Below are 14,676 nucleotides of genomic sequence, written 5' to 3'. Positions count from 1 at the left end.
TTTGCACAAATATGAAGTAAGCAAAACCTACCAATGTATATCTGAATTTTAAGAATTATTTCAGTCATTTGTTGGTTTGCTTGCTACGAACTTGATGCCCTCCAGTTGCTCTCCCAGTGACTGTCCCTCAATGTGAGCATTAAGCAATTGGCCCAGTACGACCGTCGACTAATGGCTTCTGTGCCAAGGCTGTAGAGATTTATAGACTCCACTGGGCTTATGGTAGCTGGTTAAAACAAAACAGCCCTGACGGCCACTAGCAGTCTCGAGAATGCTGCAGAGTTTGTGCATGTGTGTATGTGAATGTGCCGTGCGTGTGTTTGTCTTTACCACGGAGAGAAGAAATGAGACAGACGACCAGTGGCTAATGGCTTTCCCACAGGGCCATCACTTACCGCAACTCACAGTAAAAAGTGGGGACCCATAGTGGAGCAGCTATTAGGTCAGTCTAAATCTGTTAACAAGACTGTGTAAGCAGTGTTGCCTCTTGCCGCTTACAAGAAATAAAATAGTCTTAGTGATGAGCATCTTTCAAGTGCTGCTAAAATGATCTGCTTATAATTGTTGAAGCCTTCTACTCAGTGTGGTCTAATGCTGCCAGTGTTTCTCTGCAGTGAACTCACTGACATTCTAGTAAGCAAGTGGAAGGAATATTGGATTTATATCAATGTATAGGACTACATTTTAAGGTGGATTTAAGGGGACAGAGTAGCATAATGACAAGACATACTATCACCTAGGGCTCTAAAAGACAATTATCAATCAAGCAATCAGCAATCAATTAATCTGCTGATTATTTCTGGAGTAATCATTTGGTTTTATGCTGTTTTGGTTTGAATGATCATGTTCAGAACTGATTTTATGCTACTTTGTCTGAGATAACCAAGGGGGTACCACAAGGGTCTGTTCTGGGTCCATTATTATTTAGTCTACCTAAACAATATTATCACTCCAACACTTATAATATCCATTTCATGCAGTTGATATAATCCTTGATGCACTTGGCTTTTCTCCAATTCATGCCACATCTAGATTACAATCTGCTCATATAACGTTCTTATAACCGACGTCTGTATAACGGATATCTCTGTATAGCGGACATCTCTGTATAACCTCAAACTTGTTCTGAATGCTGATAAGAATTTAAAAAAAATGTGTTTTATTCTCAAGAATCCATAATTATTTTTATCTATCCATACACATAATGGTACTGAAATTGACGTTGTTCGATCTTATAAATTTCTGAGAATTTAGTGAGATTGCAGTTGGCGAGTAAGCTGATGAAAAATAGTTTCTTATATCAGAATCAGGCATTTTCTTCTCTTGTGGACAGAAAAATCATTGTGCATATCAGGGACCAAGCAGTTAGGCATGATGAGTCACAAGGAGATTTCAAAAAAGGGTTTTTTATTTTACCCACAAAATCATTACAACAACTAAAGATAAAGTTTGGGCCTTTAAAAGAGGTCAAACAAACAAACTGAACTTAAGCTCTGAACATAACAAACTCAAAAACACAACTGACCTCCAATACAAGAAACAAATGGGACTTATATACTGGCCGATCAGACCAGGTTTGACACCAGGGGGAGACTAACAATAACACTAATACGTAAACTACAACTAACAAAAAAAACAACTAAACACTTACATCAAAAGAAATGTAATCTTAATTAACATTAACTGAATAAATGTACTAAATACAATACAAATCAAAACTCAAATATCTTGAGGAAAAATAAAGCTAACTCCCCCCCTGACATAACAAGTAGTGGTAGAGTCCAATTTGGCCACCACCCCTATAAAGCTGCTGTTGTTCCAGATGCCCCCCCCCCCCTTTGTCCCAGCATCCTGCATGCCTCACTCCAGGGTGTGGAATCCGCAACACTGGTAAGCTCAAAGAAAACCGTTATATTAGAAAACCAATCCAAAACTAATAAAGTATATATGTAAACCAAATCCAGTGTCCTGTACGTTATTTAAAACTAAATAAATGTTTACAACAAAATGTATAATGTTTCTGAAAATATATAGAAACCAATCTTAAGGAAAACAGCATGAACTAAGATAAATGTGAGCGTATGAGGTTACCGCCTTTAAGATGGCTGTGTGGCCACGGCTGTGGCCATCACAGTGCAATTGTATGAAAAATAGTAAAACTAATACGTTTTTGCATTTGATTTACCATGCCTTTTGAATCCTTATCCCCCAATAACAATTCACAAAAAGTATTTAACCCTTACATTGTCATTTCAACCTGATTAAGACCTAACTTTGTTTGTAGTTGTTTCCAAACAGAGTTCAAATGGATCAGAATCGATGATCATCAATCTCAATGTAGGTAGGAGTTGAGACACAGAAACACCCACAAACATACTTTAACAGAAACATACACACAGCACCATCAAGACAATACAAACGTCTATCGGTCAGTGCTTTTAAAGCATTAACATTATGTTCCAATAAGCAATCCATCTATTCCACCATCCATTCCCCAATCGATGCATTCATTCACTCTGCCAATCATTCTTTACTTCATTTGTCTTTGTGTTCATTCAACCAACCCTTCAGTAATGTGATTTGCTAAGGCTTCACACAGACCACAGAGACTCTCTCACTGTCTTTTCTCCCATCTTTTGGATGACATCTTTTAGTCAATCCCTCCAACTAATACCATGCATTTACCATATGCACCTTTTAAATTTAAAACATTCTTCAAATAGTATAGTAAATAGTTATCCTTAAGTAATACAAATCTTGATTGTACAATAAAACATTTATATTTTTCCCACAGTATGTTCCCTATGTTGGACTACACACTGGAAACAGATTAAGAGTTTGAACCACTGAACATACCTGATCACTACTATTATACTGAACACCTCTGTTTGCCTAATCTGCTGTGGCTTCTTTTCTTCGCCAATCCGCTGCAAAGACACAGAAGAAGCACAAGCCATGATCTCGTTTGTTAATTGTTTTACGCCAGCAGGTGTGAGCCGTCTGTCATATATCACACTCATTGTAAGTGTGGGAGCTTGGGGAGGTGTTTGTGCATGTGTGTGTGTCTGTCTGTGTGTCTGTGTGTGTCTGTCTGTGTAATAGTGACAGAAGCAGAGTGGGTGTGGTGTTTTAATACTTGTTTTTCAGTGACACATCTGTCATAAGAGAAGTGTTCCAAGCCATCTTCTCTCCCTGTGGTATTAAAGAGGAAAACCAGAAAATGATTGGAGGAAAACTGAATCGGCCTGGCGATGTAATACAACATGCTGCAGACTGAAGCTGTGGGCTGCCACCTTGAGGTGATTGATTTAGTTTGTGCATTATATTTTTTTCACCAATCGAAAGTAAGCATTATTTCAGTAGTGATGTGTCACATGTTTTTCTTCTGGTAATCTACAGCAGATTCAGAATTTTTTTTAAAAGCAATGCTTTATTGTCATGTATGCAAAGGGAACTTTAATTTCATTGCACTTTACAATCCTGCTGTCCTCCCTGATTGCTGCTGTGATATGCTATCCATAGACAATAAATAGTTCAAAGTATAAAAAAGAGGTAAAACAGGAGAATATGATGGTTGGTTAACTAACAACTGCTGAGCTGTTGTGTAATAATTATTCTATTTTTGTAAAAAAAACATTTTGCTGTATTTTATGTTTATTTTACTTCACTGATTGATACGTATTGCCATTGAATGTCAAACACAACAACATTTGGTTTGGCAGCAATCCACTCCACTTAGATGTATGTAAACATTTTAAGATATAGTCATAATCACATACATACACGGCACACACAATTATAAAAAATAAAATATTTAAGTTTCCCTTTTCCCTTTCACCAGAAGTAAGTCATAATTATTTCTAGATAAAAACATGGAAACAGGTTTAGGTCTATTATGCTAATTGTTAAAGGGGATATTAAATATGTTTTGCAGATTATGTTCACTATAATCATCTTGTGACTTTACAAATACTTTTAATAAACATGTTTTCTCATCATGTTGATGATGCTGGCTAATTTCCGATTTAAGCTGTGTAACAGATCCTTTGCAGAACTCTACCAACATCAAACATTATTCTGATCTGTATTTTCCACTCTGTGATGGACATGACTTAACCCAGGGAATAAACTGGTTATTTCAACCAAAAAGATTCAAAATGAGGCTGAGATAAATGAAAGAATACAGAAAAATTAAGCTTTGATTAAAAAAAAATTTATTTACAATTTGCTATTTACAATGCAGTCTTTTCCCAGAGAGAAAGCCAGGCTGACCAACTCATCTCCATGTCATAATGGTACATATCACATGCAGTTTGACATTGATGTATGTGGGAGATGAGTTCTGACCAACTCATCTCCATGTCATAATGGTACATATCACATGCAGTTTGACATTGATGTATGTGGGAGATGAGTTCTGACCAACTCATCTCCATGTCATAATGGTACATATCACATGCAGTTTGACATTGATGTATGTGGGAGATGAGTTCTGACCAAATCATCTCCATGTCATAATGGTACATATCACATGCAGTTTGACATTGATGTATGTGGGAGATGAGTTCTGACCAAATCATCTCCATGTCATAATGGTACATATCACATGCAGTTTGACATTGATGTATGTGGGAGATGAGTTCTGACCAAATCATCTCCATGTCATAATGGTACATATCACATGCAGTTTGACATTGATGTATGTGGGAGATGAGTTCTGACCAAATCATCTCCATGTCATAATGGTACATATCACATGCAGTTTGACATTGATGTATGTGGGAGATGAGTTCTGACCAACTCATCTCCATGTCATAATGGTACATATCACATGCAGTTTGACATTGATGTATGTGGGAGATGTGCTGTCTTTGTTGGTTTGATCCTGGGAGTACGTCATCAGTAGGTCCCACCATTGCCAGACCGGCCTACATCTAAGAACAGACACAAATATGTTAGTGGTGCTATGTGTGTGGGGAAACAAGAACATGTTCTGATGTGTGTTTGACCTCAGTGCAGGGTGTCACAGTGTTGTCCTTTTACCGATCTTTGGTAGAAAACAATGTAGGCTGTTTCTTGATCCCGCTTACAAACGGCAGCACCAGTTGTCTTCGCAACCTTGGCATCATTATAGTGGAGCCATTGGTCATCTGCGACATGCAGCTCCTGCTGCGGGTGCACGCCCTCGCTGATGTAGTGTCCTAACAGGAGAGGAATCACTGTTACATCAGGTGTCTAAGCACGAAGTGCAACTTATGAAAGGTTAAATTAAAAGAAGAACTTAGTGCAAATTGTAAATGATCTTGCAGAAAATCAGCAGAAGAAAATGAGGTAATTGAAAGAGAGCTAGTCAATATTAAGTATGTCAATATTTCTGCCTCTGATTGACACTTATCTATCTGTTACATGTCTGAGAACCTAATAGAGGACTACAGAAGGTGACAGTCGAACCTTCAGTGTGTAAATATCTTACCATTGTTCCCGTTATTGCCTAAATGGCTGATGACACTAACCAGGTTGTACAAGCCATCAGCCTGATGAGACACACAGATAACAATAGTTAGCTTCACACATACAAAAACACAGTCCACATATTTACTCTGTGTGTCCCAGTTGTGTGTTTGTTTTACCTGGTTGGTAGTCACCATCAGCACCTTGAAAAGGACTACGGGGTCATGCAGCTTCACCACCTGTAGCGACGGAGTGAAGCTGAACCTCTTCAGGTGTATAATCAGGAATCTGTAGACAGGAATGAAAGCCCGTGACAGATCATTAATGCAGGCATGGTGAATTAATCGATTATCGATCATAAGCATACTGTGGATTAATTAATAGAAACCACTCGCTGCCACGCATCTAGGGATAAAAACATCAGATTGTACAGCAGAAACTGAAAATTGTTGGTTCAGATATAAAGTAGGCTAAATATGATTTGTATAAAGGCCCTTCAGTGTTTGTGATGGATGTAATGTCACTCACCTGGGCAGGGTTAGAAAGGTGGAACGCTGCAGTGATGTCTTGCAGCCACACTCACAATTATATTTCAACTCTGTCTCCTGCAGTAACAACATGTTGTCAGTTATGTATTGCGTAACACAGCAACAAAACACCCATAAAAACGGCAGCAGTGTGAAATGATTGATTTTTCTTTGTTCCATGAGGCTTCATATCAGTAAGTGTTGATGTGAATCAGTGAGCACACCAGGTTCTTACCATCTGGTATTGCTTGAGCATCTGCTGTACTGAACCTCCAGGAACCAGATTCAGAGAGAGGTTGGTGAACTCCTCCTCTCTGATGGATTGAGCATCACACCTGCACATTAAAAGGACAATGCAAATCAAAATGAGAAAGAGAAAACATTTTTATCGGATTTGGGTGTAGTGGCCCATTAAAGATATTCCAAAAATTCATAATAACAGAATAAATCTGTGAACAACTCAGGGAATGTTTGACCTGCAACTATGTGGTTTTACCTTTTGCATGTCCTGGTGTTTTGCATTTTGAACACCAGGTTTCTGTCCACAGGGCAGCTATAGCTTCTCCCCATGAAAGCTGCAACCTTCTGCAATGGTGAAGCCAGACTCCTCATCTGATTTAAGAACGCTGTTAAAAACTCATGGGCATCCTGAACATACAGACACACAGATTTGATTTGATGCACGGACAAGAAAAAATCAGCAGGCAGCAAAACATTTAATGGTAAGAACCAGCTGACTCACTTTCTGGTAGTTGTCTGCAAATTGAGGAGCCTGGACAGAGAGGACCTTCTTGAACATATCGAGGGCCCAGAGTTTGTACTGACCATCTTCGGAGCCGTGACATCTTACAATGTTTACAAAAAGTCTAGAGAGGGGGAAGTAAAATGGTATTTGTCCTTTAGGTGGTCTCCAGGTTTGTTGAGAAACTTGAGGTTAATGTTTTCAGTCAGGAAGCAGCATTTGTGTGTGTGTGTGTGTGTGTGTGTGTGTGTGTGTGTGTGTGTGTGTGTGTGTGTGTGTGTGTGTGTGTGTGTGTGTGTGTGTGTGTGTGTGTGTGTGTGTGTGTGCGTGTGCGTTGTCTGCTGTACCTTATCAGCTCAGTCTCAACAGGAATTTGATTCCACAAATCCTCGTGGCTGTAGATATCGGTGATGAACTCTGTGAGTGTGATTAAGCTCTGGAGGCTGGAGTTCATATAGCAGGTTTGGAAGTGGTTGGGAAACCTGGCACACACACACAACAAGACTCATCACACATCAACATCATGATCTTCCATGACAAACTACAAAATGTGGGTCATTTCACTAAAACTGTAGCTGTATTTTAATTTTAAGTGGTGTATTTATGTTCTGCATGGAGGTAAAAAAAATTAAAGCTGCAACATAATCTTGTATTTCTAGAAACAAATAAGCTGTTGAAGGTTATTCAAGGTAAATTAACACTTTCTGTATTTTGTGAAAAATATTTAAAATATATCAACTTTTCTGTTTCTTGTCTCTATGTAAGAGTATGTTTGTACAGATTTACTCACCCAAACCGGGAGGGATGAAGAACCTTGAGGCTCTGTGGCTTGACGGCACCCTGTCTCTGGCAAATGATCTTTTCTACTGCGTCTTCGAGTAAGGAGGAAAAAACAGCGTGCTTAGGCACTGTGGCAGCTGCTTTCCTGTTCTCTTCGTTGGCTTTGTCCAGTGCGGCCTCCTCTTCATCGGTGAGCCCTTTAAACTCCACCACTTCGTCATTTTGGATAGAACTGAAACATGGAGGGAGAAACAGGCTGTCATTCTGTATTTCATGTATTTTTTCTGCTGATTTGATAATCTAATTGTATTCACTATATGTGGGTCAACATGGTAAACAACAGCAAAACCAAACCAAAAGTGAGTATATGTCCAGCAGAGATAATACTGCTCCTCATCAAAATTAATTTCTTGTTCTCAGCGGATGTGATGTAACACGCTGTGAACAGTAGTGTGAGTGTGAAAACAGATCAATACTGTCAACGCATAAGATACTGGTTACCTGCTGATATGTTTCTGCTCAGCTTCATCGTCAGTTACTGGAGCCACACGATGTCTTCTCTGTTAAAGGACAGAAAACTCCAGTGGTTAATTGGTAAGTGGTAATATTACAGCAGCAAGATGAACTAGAATGAACACTTTAGAAGACAAACTTCAAGTTCAGACTAGTAAATAGCTGCTTAATGTGAAGCCCTGCAACTTTGTGTGAAACATACCCTGCAGCAGTTAAACAGTCCCCAGCAAGATGTTTTCTTCTTTGTCCTCTGGTTGTCCTCCTCAGGTGGAGGTGCTGTGGTGGTTGCTGGACCACCTGAGAAGATGACTCTGCAGACACACACACACACACACACACACACACACACACACACACACACACACACACACACACACACACACACACACACACACATACACACACACAGCTGGTCATTCTACTGTTGACTTGAGATTGGAGTGTGGAGAAATCACCTAAAGGGATGAATCCCTCTGTCCTTTGCAGTGTTTTACCAACATTAAAAGGATAAAGACTTGAGTTGACAATGAGGATTTCCTTACCTCTTCACAATCACTGACAGACTTTTAACTTTGCTCTGTAGAGTAAAAACAAAAGCAATGTCTATGTCAAGCATCTTTTGTGTCCAAAAACCCATTTTACAAAATTCTCAAATCTTGGTGTAAAACGCTGTTACTTCCTGTGAAACTCACTAGGGGTCGACAGAACTGTCTGTACCACCTCCTGTCGCAGTTATCCGCAGAGGTCTTGGCGGCAGGCGCTTCTGAGACGGTGACTCTGGTGATGCACAGAAACACATAGTCTATTATACATCCAAAATCAATCATTTAGGGGCATTAAAAACTCTGTCACAGTTGTCACAGACTTCAACCATGGCTCTAAACAAATCAAGAACCATTGTTATGAGACCATGACATATAATCCAGAAGCTAAAAGAACTAACATGTTTCCCAACACTATTCTCTTTCAAACTTACACCAAACATAAGATACGGTATTCACTTGTACATGCATTTAAGAACAATTGGCAAAAGGTAACTTGAAGTGTGGCAAATGTGCCATTTGCCTACATAATCATCAGATTAATCAATAGCAAGAAAGAGTTAATACTGATGATCAAGTCTTCAAAAACAAATTACTAGTCATAGTGCATGTCTCTGAGGTCACTGACTTTTACAATGAAACAACATTTAAATATTTTCTTTTTAAAGTAAATTGATGAGAAAACAGAAAAACTTGTATGATGTCATGAACAGTCCTATAATAAAAAAGTGAATCTTTTAATTTTTTGTTGACACTGTAACAGAGGAGCTGATTGGCCTCTGTGGATTATATTATGTTGTAAGATATTTCTGTTTGCTCCTCCGCATATGTAAAATTAGTGGAAAATATCAAGAAAACACCTTACAGTACTGTGCAACACAGCACCTCAATAAATTGCATCACATCGTACAGGTGTTTTGATTTTCCCAGTCACTAACTATACTGTATTCAAAAGCAACTTTCTTACCTCTCATTGGAGCGCTGTCTGCTCTTATCTCCTTCAACTTTTTCAGTAGCGATTTGATTTTTCTGTCAAGGAAAAAAGGAAAACAAAATATATATATAGTATATATAAATTAACACGGAAAAATAATGTGTCTTCTTTGCTGACATGAACAAGCATCACAGACAACTACAATACTCTTGTCAGCAAACCAGAGAGATGCCAAAGATTTAGATGAACAAGGTCTAAAACACTAAACAAACTTTGTACATCTGTGAAACAAACCTTTGGTTGACGGTTGAACATTGTTGCAAATCTTTCAGTAGGTAAAATGTGACTGAACTGTTGGTCAACTTAAGGTCTAAGTGAGTGTCAGATTCTAACTCCAACTTGATCCAACTTGATCTGCTTCCGGAGCAGAACATGACTTTATGACATGATGTTCTAGAATGAGATGCTTTATGACACACAGGCACTGAGTTCCATCAAATATGTCTATAATAGAACACAGTCAATTACACATTAGAAAAATACAATAGAATGACCAAAGCAGTCTTGTTTGCCTCAAAGTACTGTAATAAAGGTTTTGAACAGTAAAACAAGCTTTATCTGAAAAAAAGAAAGTCAGCCTAGTGCAGACATTTTAAATCTATGCTCATTTAGGTAGATTTGTCTTTGTGAGCGCCTCTGAAAATGTCCCTACCCCACATGTACCCTATGGTATAACATTTATTATATTTTTCAGCATAAGCTCAGTCTAACTTGTTTGCTTTTTTGTCAGTTTCACACAGTGTAAAGCTTCCATGAAGCCAAAACACTATTAAAATGGCACACAGCTTTAAAAATATACAAATAATGGAATAATATGTATTACTCAAAACATTACTATAAAACAATTCAAAATTGAAAAAAAGGCTTGAAAGGTACAGGAGCTGTCAAAGAAATACAATAGGTGATCAGGGAGGAAAAATACAAGTGCAAGAAGTAAGGAACATAGCTGGAGATAGACAGAGAATAGCAGAAGTTTGACATACCTTTGTAGACTCTGAGCCCAACTTCTTTTTTAGGGATCATTTCTGCTCAGGTTTTAGATCAGGTCTGTCTGACTTTTCATACCAGGAAGTAAAAATCATTATCATTATGTCATTTTATTGTAAGTGCAGTCAGTCCGCTTGCAGCGTATATGCTCAAATTCTTATATTGCCTATATATTCCATATTGGGGATACCTTTCTCCATGTTGCAACAGACAAGGCCTCGCACTTGTTGGACACTTATTCACCTTAACTGTGTAGGCATACAGACGATCTAAACTGCGTTATACACACTTTATTACTGATGACACGAACCTCTACAGATGCACGCGTTTACTTGTTGATTCAGTTATTTGTACAGGTGTGGCAATAAGGCTGCTTTTGTACAGGGCCAAGACACATACAAATCATTTGTGTATTTAGGTTATCTTTATACATCAATGGTTGAACCAGTAATGTTTGAAACACATGCAGCCATCCTGTCTTCTTATCCGTGACTCATTGGAGTGCATCTTAGGCAGAGGCATAGACTGTAAATATCAACAGTTCATTGGGCAGAGGTTAAGTCAGGTTAATCTGGCCAGTATCAGAGACGTGCATAGAGTGACACTTAGCGGTTGATATGATGAACAACAGGCCGCCTGCAAATGCGGAGGTGCAACGTTTGTCCCTTACGACTTTCTGTTGAACGCTGCCACCATGTTGGCCCCCTTCATGGTAAGTTGCCCTTTATGTTTTGAATTAACAGTTGCCAGTTACCATTGTACTTGCTCGTTTTAAATGTATATAACCTTGTTTACACTCAGTTTATATAGCTAACGTTAGGCTGAATGCGTGTGCTATTGTCCGTTGCTAGAGGACCGTAACTTACCGATACAACATGCTGCATGTAGCTTTTAGCTAAAGTTTAACTGTATAACCCTGTGTAAGTCATCAATTTAAAGCTTATTTTAAGATTGCCATGTAATGTTTGTGTGTGACATCAGGGCATGAATAATTGTACTCATTTTAAAAAAAACCTTTATTACAGGTTTATACAGTACACGTTATACATTCATTACAGTAGGCTACAGGTTATATCATATTGTTTTAAACACAACCATTTGCAAGCCATAACATAATGTGAAAAATATAATAAGTGCGTAAAGTCATGTCCTTCCTCTCAATCTCTCTGTATCTCTGTACAGTCTCTACAAAGATGTTGCCAGCGGTCGGCTCTCCTCATCGCTGCCCGACGACAGTGGAGCTCCAGCTCAGTGTCTCCCCCTCCCCTGCACACCAGGCTCCTCCTCTTCCTCACACAGCGTTTTTATGATGTAGAGATGCTCCTGAGCTGGGGGTCTCAGCTGAGAAGGAGGGGGATTCAGAAGAAAAATGCGTAAGAAACCATTTGGCTGGCTTGAACCGAGAGATGCAGCCATACCAGTGCTGTGGTGGTATCTGTTGCAGGGTAGACTCCAATTGAAACAGTAACGAGATGGAAAGCTGCACTTCTCGGGTTTAAACCTATTGTCGAGAACCTGATGAATGCACACATTTCTCTGCATTATAGCTCAGTTAAAACCCAATGCACTAAAACAAAAAGGCACCACAATTGAAGTTGAGCACACCACACAACTGCATAGATATTTTTAATTTCAAGAACTCAACGTAGTATTAAAAAAATAATAATGAAAGGAATTAATATTGGTGTAATAATCATACACTTGAAATAATGGCCATGATTAACCCATTACTAACTTTTTCCTACTGTCTTTCACAGTTACTATGGCTACACTCAGAAGTTGTATGGGTCAGACATAGCAGCAGCATATTATATCTTGAGTCTGAAGGGAGGATTTAGGTAAGTGCCTTTTCTGTGCATTTTTTGTCAAATGGATACACAGTTGATTTTAAAATCTTGTTTTTAAGTTGTTGTTTTTTTACTGCTCATGTCAGGCTTCAGGCAGTACTTGTAAATATGGGGTTAGCTGATCACACAATTGATTTAAGATTACAACTCTTAAAATTGTCATGACAGCCACTGTTTTCTGAACCTGGTGTTTTGGGGTTTGGCATTGTGATACAGAAAAAAATTGTGATATCTGTCTTTCTAATGATACAGAAAAAAGTTTGAAATGTTTGCTTTAAAAAAATAAAAAATGATTAGTTAATTACTAAAACAGTTGCAGTAGAAATAATGCAGCAAAGATATCTCAAGTGATCCAGGTTTCATGTTATCATCTGTGTTGTGACCTCAGGTATGTTGGCCAGCCAGAGTGGTTCCGTGCAAACCAGAGGGGCAAATTCAATTGGGATTTCTTGAAACACAAAGACACACCTCTAGAGGAAGTAAACATGAGCTACACAGTCATCAACTACACAGGGCTGGGGAACCTGGGTAATGAGCTCCAACTCAGCCTTGTTTTTTAATTCCAATTAATATTGTAACCTAATTTTATCTCTGTCTTACTCTGTCAGGCACATACACTGTTAATTAATTTCAATTATATTTAGCATGCAAGTTCAGTGTTTTTGATCCGCTTTGTCCTTCTTCAGAGGGACAGAAATCTTTGCGAACTTTGTCATTACGAGGATGTCCTGAGGTGGACGACTGGTTCCTAGCCAGGCTCCATATATTCCAGGACTCTCTGGAGGAACTGGACATCTCTCACTGTCCACGTATCACTACAGCCGGCCTGGCTGCACTCAGGAATCTCAAGTAAGTATCCAAACACTGACAACATAGCCTTAGGGGCTTTTACACCTACCTTGTTTGGTCCGGACTTTTGGACTTTTTAGTTTGATCCGAACCAAAATTACACGGTCCGGACCCAACAGCCAAAATTTGGTCCGACCAAAAGAGGTAGCCTCGGTCTGGATCAAGCTGAACCATGGTCTGGTTTGTTACTAGTGTTATAAGACCGGGAAAGCTCCTTTGAGGAATAGTTCAGTGCTTAGTGTGTACGTGAGAGAGTGTGACGGTGAATGTGCTCACTGCTCAGAGCAGAGAATAAATCAGCAGTTTACTTGTTACGTGGTACTAAACTTACAGTGTAGGTTTCAATTTGTCTCTGAATAAATGCTGTAGCTTCTCAAAAAGTAAAGGTCACGTGTCTTGCTTCTCAACGCAACAAAACAAAAAGAGCCGCGGCAGCACAGGGAGAGCAGTAGTCAGTTGGAAAAACTTAGACACAAAGAGAGGATACGAGAGAACGGGGGAGCCTGTCCACAAACCAATCATCAATTACAACTGTCGGGAGACGCAGCTCACGTATGTGATGACGACAGGACATAGTTTTGTCACGTATAGTTCTTAAGTGCGCTTGCATAACTGCAGTGTAAAACAAAAAATTACCGGATCAAATGCAAAAACATTAACCTTGGTCTGGACCTTGGTTCGGACTTTCAGGTGTGAAAGCCCCCTTAGTTATTATTACCAAGAGGCTATTGTTGTATTAAATGTCTCCCTTTTTGTGTTGCCCTGTGTGTTGCAGGGGACTGCGGCGTCTGGACGTGTCGTCCCTCCCTGGGATTTCGAGTCCTGGGTTGGTCGTTATCCTGCTGGAGGAGATGTTACCGCAGTGCCAGATCACCGCTACTGGCTATGACCATAACTTGAGACAGGAGAGAGGAGAGAGAACGGAGGAGTACATGGAAGGGCAGAGGTAGGGGCTCAGAGGAATCAAGGGACTCCGTTGAAAATGAGAAAGTCCTCTGAGATGGCTCTGCTGTCAGTTCACTGTAGTCTGATGGAAAGGGCCGCTGACGGAGCAAAGAGACCTGTATGAACGCATCCAATTAGATGTGAAAAAGAAAGGAAACACAGCAAGTGTGGAACAAAGATGTACTACCACAAGTTTATTTGATCATTTGGCAGTGTCATCTATCTGCACGTTTAGGATGTAAATCTAAATGTGTGCAAAATCATGTCTGTCTCAAGCAAATTGCACTGTCTGCATGTGATAATGGTTTTATTTGCTGAAATGTAAATATGATTGTAAATGTACTGAATAAAGACTGTATTGTTCAATATCATGATTAGACTCAACACTTCACATACCTTTACCCTGGAATTTATGAGTCATGTTTGACAACGAAAATCACATGGCCACACATCTTAGTGTGTCTGTATATATTAGACTAAACTAAAGCCCATAATCCAG

At 39.2% G+C, this 14,676-nt stretch overlaps 2 protein-coding genes and 1 long non-coding RNA gene across 4 annotated transcripts; 2 read left to right on the top strand and 1 right to left on the bottom strand.

Annotated features, from left to right (window-relative positions):
• Window positions 1–4,836: 4,836 nt before the first annotated feature.
• On the bottom strand, window positions 4,837–9,838 carry LOC120573115 (ubiquitin carboxyl-terminal hydrolase 37-like). Its single transcript, XM_039822595.1, has 16 exons — window positions 9,784–9,838; window positions 9,523–9,584; window positions 8,706–8,790; window positions 8,556–8,590; window positions 8,216–8,324; window positions 8,002–8,060; window positions 7,511–7,732; window positions 7,068–7,202; window positions 6,721–6,844; window positions 6,475–6,626; window positions 6,214–6,313; window positions 5,980–6,056; window positions 5,631–5,739; window positions 5,474–5,534; window positions 5,044–5,201; window positions 4,837–4,934 (listed from the first exon to the last, which is right to left on the bottom strand). The coding sequence occupies exons 1-16, from the start codon at window positions 9,802–9,804 to the stop codon at window positions 4,929–4,931; spliced, it is 1,515 nt and encodes a 504-aa protein (XP_039678529.1). The 5' UTR covers window positions 9,805–9,838; the 3' UTR covers window positions 4,837–4,928.
• LOC120573122 lies at window positions 6,528–9,283 on the top strand. The gene is made up of 3 exons (XR_005641638.1): window positions 6,528–6,700; window positions 7,486–8,094; window positions 8,281–9,283. It is a non-coding gene; the product is annotated as an uncharacterized LOC120573122 (long non-coding RNA).
• Window positions 9,839–11,116: 1,278 nt separating the features above from the next.
• dmac2 (distal membrane arm assembly component 2) lies at window positions 11,117–14,548 on the top strand. 2 transcript variants are annotated; one of them, XM_039780839.1, is made up of 6 exons: window positions 11,117–11,248; window positions 11,719–11,909; window positions 12,294–12,374; window positions 12,772–12,911; window positions 13,070–13,232; window positions 14,008–14,548. In XM_039780839.1, the coding sequence occupies exons 1-6, from the start codon at window positions 11,231–11,233 to the stop codon at window positions 14,180–14,182; spliced, it is 768 nt and encodes a 255-aa protein (XP_039636773.1). In that variant the 5' UTR covers window positions 11,117–11,230; the 3' UTR covers window positions 14,183–14,548. The 2 variants fall into 2 exon arrangements, with proteins under 2 accessions (XP_039636773.1, XP_039636782.1); XM_039780848.1 differs by lacking the exon at window positions 11,117–11,248 and adding an exon at window positions 11,302–11,456.
• The last annotated feature ends 128 nt before the right edge of the window (window positions 14,549–14,676 follow it).

This window comes from Perca fluviatilis, chromosome 2, assembly GCF_010015445.1.
Source record: "Perca fluviatilis chromosome 2, GENO_Pfluv_1.0, whole genome shotgun sequence".
NCBI lineage: Eukaryota > Metazoa > Chordata > Actinopteri > Perciformes > Percidae > Perca > Perca fluviatilis.
This window is presented reverse-complemented; position numbering and strand designations above follow the sequence as displayed.